Genomic DNA, 3,980 nt, shown 5'->3' on the forward strand with positions numbered 1-3,980 from the left:
AGCCACTGCAAATGCAATTGAGCAAAGAAGCAGACCAATTACAAGGAGGAGCTTAAGGGAAGCAGAGAAGGGACCTTTTACATGTTGTTGGTAATTGCTATTGGCGACCCCATCTTTGCATGGTCCTAAATATGGGCCGCAGAGATCAGGATTGCCCAGAAACGATGTGTAATTGAAGTAGCTGAATTGCCCACTTCCCGGAACTAAGCTGGAGAGGTTGTTGTATGAGAAATCTACAGAGGTCAAGCTCTGCATACTGGCTATGGAAGCTGGGATTCCACCGATTAAATGGTTCTTTGAAAGATTTAGGTAATTCAAGATTCTCATACTCGTAATCTCGTTTGGAATTTCACCGGAGAGCTCGTTCCGACTGAGATCGACGAAGGTTAGCAGCTTGCATTGGCTAATCTCCGGTGCGATTGGACCTGAAAGCTTGTTGTTACTGAAATCAATCTTTGAAAGTTGCTGTAACCGCCCAATCTCAGGTGGGATTTGACCGGAGAATTTGTTTCCGTCGAGGAGTAGTTTCTGGACGCCGGAGAAGTTGCCGATGGTGGGTGGAATCGACCCGGAGAGGCGATTGTTCGAGAGACTAATCTGGCCCAGATTGACGGAGATTGAATCGGTTACAGGGAACTCGCCGGAGAGGTAATTGTCCTGTAACTCAACCTGAGAGAGGTCCGGCAGACTGAGAAGCCCCTTTGGGATAGATCCATTAAGAAAATTATCCCCCATACGAATCCGATTAAGCGAAACACATTTGCCCAGCGACTCTGGGATTGGACCAAACAAGAAATTGCTCAATGCGATGAGAGTTTGAAGGCGATTACCGTAGCACATATCGGGAGGAAGGTTTCCGGTGAGCTTGTTTGAAGAAAGATCCAAAATCTGAAGCATTCCGTTCTTGCCCAGGTTCTGTGGAATCGCTTCCGTGAAATTATTCTCCCATAACTGCAACACCTCCAGCTTTGGCAAGTCCCCAATAAAGGAAGGAATCGCTCCATGAAGCTTGTTTCTAAACAGATTCAACAGCGTCAAGTTCTTGAGCTCGGAGAACGAGCTGGGAATCTCACCCACAAGCATATTGTTCGACAAATCCAACGATTTCAAGCCATTCAACTCTCCAATCTCCGGCGTCAATGGCCCAGATAGACCATTTACTTGAAGAAACAGCGTATCCAGGTTCTTCAGCTTTCCAAGCTCTGGCGGAATCCGACCAGAGAGTCCACAGTTGGCCGCGTCCAACCGTACCAACTCCGTCAAATTCCCAATCTCAGCCGGAATCCCGCCGACGTACGCGTTGAAGTAGCCAATGTAAAGCTCACGAAGATTCGTCAAGTTCCCGATTTCCGGCGGTATGGAACCGCCGAGTTCGTTACCAGAAACCGCAAAGTACTCCAAGGACTCCATCCGACCGACTTCCGGCGGAATCGCTCCGGCGAAGAAATTTCCACCCAAATGCAAATGGCGGAGGCTCATCATTTCAGTAACGACAATGGGGAAATCCCCAGTCATATTGTTGTTATACAAATCAAGAACCTGCAGATTCTGAAGCTGCGAAAGCTGCGTAGGGAACGACCCATCCTCCATCACCGATACGCATAAACGACCATGATACAACAACCCTCCATCAAATGACTTGGAGTACTCGCCAGCTGGTTATGTCTCCATTTCATTAAGTACCCTCGCCAAACAAGAGTCTATTACTTGAGCCTCAACTATTCTCTGCCAAAGAATGGGTTGCATAGTCAATCGAGCTAGTTGTGCCCTAATATCTTCCACTGCTACTGCTATCTTAGCTCGCTCAAAGTCTGCCTGCACCCTAGGCTCCTTCGTGATTAACGCCGATGAAGGAGCTGTCTTTGTGCTTAGGGCATCTGCAACCACGCTGGCCTTCCTAGGGTGGTACTGAATATCAATGCATAATCTTTGACTAGTTCCAACCATCGTTGCTGTCTCATATTCAACTCCTTCTGGGTGAAGAAATGCTTCAGGCACTTATTGTTAGTATAAATCTGAGTTCTCTCCGCATAAAGTTAGTGTCACCATATCTTTAACACAAAAACTACCGCTGCTAGTTCCAAGTCATAAGCGGGATAATTCTTTTCATAGTCCTTCAATTGCCTAGATGCATAGGTAATAAATTTTCCGCGTTGCATCAACACACATCCCTTGCCATTCTTGGAAGCATCGCTGAAAATGACGTAGTTCCTTGTACCATCGGGCATTGTGAGCACGGGTGCAGTCGCCAATCTCTCCTTCAAGTCACAGAAGCTTGCCTCACACTCCTCGGTCAATATGAATGCCATAGCCTTTTAAGTCAATCGCGCGAGGGGTGCCGCTATCTTGAAAAAATCCTGTACAAAGCGTCGTAGTAGGTGTTGACTTCTTGCAATTGAGAGGAAAACGGCCGAAGGAAAACTTCTCCAAAGAAGAAAATATCGGAAAACAAAGGTTGAGAGAAATATTTATGCTGAAGACCCGATGCTTACTTCTCATTCAGGTTGAATATTTAAATAACAAATTTAATCCTAAAATTAGAAGTAGTGGAACAAATCTTGCGGCCAAAGTTGGCCCAAGTGGTCAGCAAAAAATATGCTCTTCCATTATACTGGGAGCGTTAATTCAAATATCCAAAAACCGAAACAGCAACAAATAAGTTTCAGGAAACGTGTGAATAACTAAATAAGAAAAAGCCCATAGTTTTTATCTAACAATCTCCTCCTAAAAGCTGTGGTATATCTACCTTATTATCTGAACTCCAATCTTTGAGCATAGTTCTTTAAATTTTACCTGCACCAGGAACTTGGAGAAAATGTCTCCAAGCTGTTCCTCTGTTCGGATGAAATCAATCTTGATGAGCCTCTAATCTACACATTCTTGGATGTAGTGGAATTTGATTTCTATGTGCTTGCTCTGGTCGTGCAAAATTGGATTTTTGATTAGGGAGATTGTAGCTTTGTTGTCCACGTATAGCATTGGTGGATTGCCTTCTCTCCTGATGAGTTCTTCCATCAGTCGTGCAAACCAGACCCCCTGTGTTGCCGCCATCGAAGTGGCGATGTATTCTGCTTCATAGGAAGACAAAGCAACTACCTTTTGTTTTGTTGATTGCCAGCAGATCGCGCCGCCTGAGAGGAAGTAAATCATCCTGCTGGTGATCTTACGATCATCAACATCACGGCCATGTCACTATCACTGTAGCCGACCAGCTCAAGCTTCTCCTTTCCTCTCCTTGCGCAGTATCTCACACCCCAACCTCTAGTAACAGCCACATAGCGCAGGATGTGCTTGAAAGCCCCAAGATGCTCCTCCCTAGATGCTTCAATGAATCTACTCACGTATCCAACTGAGTAAGTAAGGTGAGGGTGTGTGTTTACCAGATAACGCAGGCTCCCGACAATGCTGCAGTAATTGGTGGCATTGACTACTGTTGTAGTGCTAGCCTTCTTTAGCTGGAGCTGAGACTCCATTGGCGTCCTTTTAGGGTTACTGTCTGCAAGCCCAGTTGTGTCCAGTAGCTTCTTCGCGTACACACTTAGGTAGATGGTGATGCCAGTAGTACTCTGTTGCACTTCGATGCCGAGGTAGTAGCTGAGCACGCCGAGATCGCTGATCTTGAAGTTCTTTGACATCTCCCTCTTGAATCTTCTGAGGACTTTCATGTCGCCTTTAGTGATTATGAGGTCATCGACGTATACTCCCACGATTAGTCGCTGCTCATCGTAGTCGTGCGTGTCCATGCCATGCTTAAAGGAATAGTGCTTGAACTTCAGCGATAGTAGGGTACTGTCGAGCTTCACGTTCCAAGCTCGTGGTGCTTGCCAAAGCCCATAGAGTGCCTTGTGCAGGCGTAATTCCTTGTAAGGGTTGCCGTTGTCCAAGAAGCCCGGTGGTTGTTAGACATAGACGGTTTCCTTCAGCTCTCCATTCAGGAATGCAGATTTCATGTCCATGTGGTGGACCTCCTAGGAATGATG

At 46.1% G+C, this 3,980-nt stretch overlaps 1 protein-coding gene across 1 annotated transcript; it reads right to left on the bottom strand.

Moving 5' to 3' along the window:
- On the bottom strand, nt 1–2,309 carry LOC111784326 (leucine-rich repeat receptor-like serine/threonine-protein kinase BAM1; the record flags this gene model as incomplete). The annotated part of the gene is given in 3 exon segments (XM_023665063.1): nt 1–1,584; nt 1,684–1,908; nt 2,070–2,309. Coding segments are annotated over 3 exon segments (2,049 nt in total), but the record flags the coding sequence as incomplete, so codon positions are not given.
- Nucleotides 2,310–3,980: the final 1,671 nt, after the last annotated feature.

The sequence above is a fragment of the Cucurbita pepo genome, unplaced genomic scaffold (genome assembly GCF_002806865.2).
Source record: "Cucurbita pepo subsp. pepo cultivar mu-cu-16 unplaced genomic scaffold, ASM280686v2 Cp4.1_scaffold000188, whole genome shotgun sequence".
NCBI classification, from domain to species: Eukaryota; Viridiplantae; Streptophyta; class Magnoliopsida; order Cucurbitales; family Cucurbitaceae; genus Cucurbita; species Cucurbita pepo.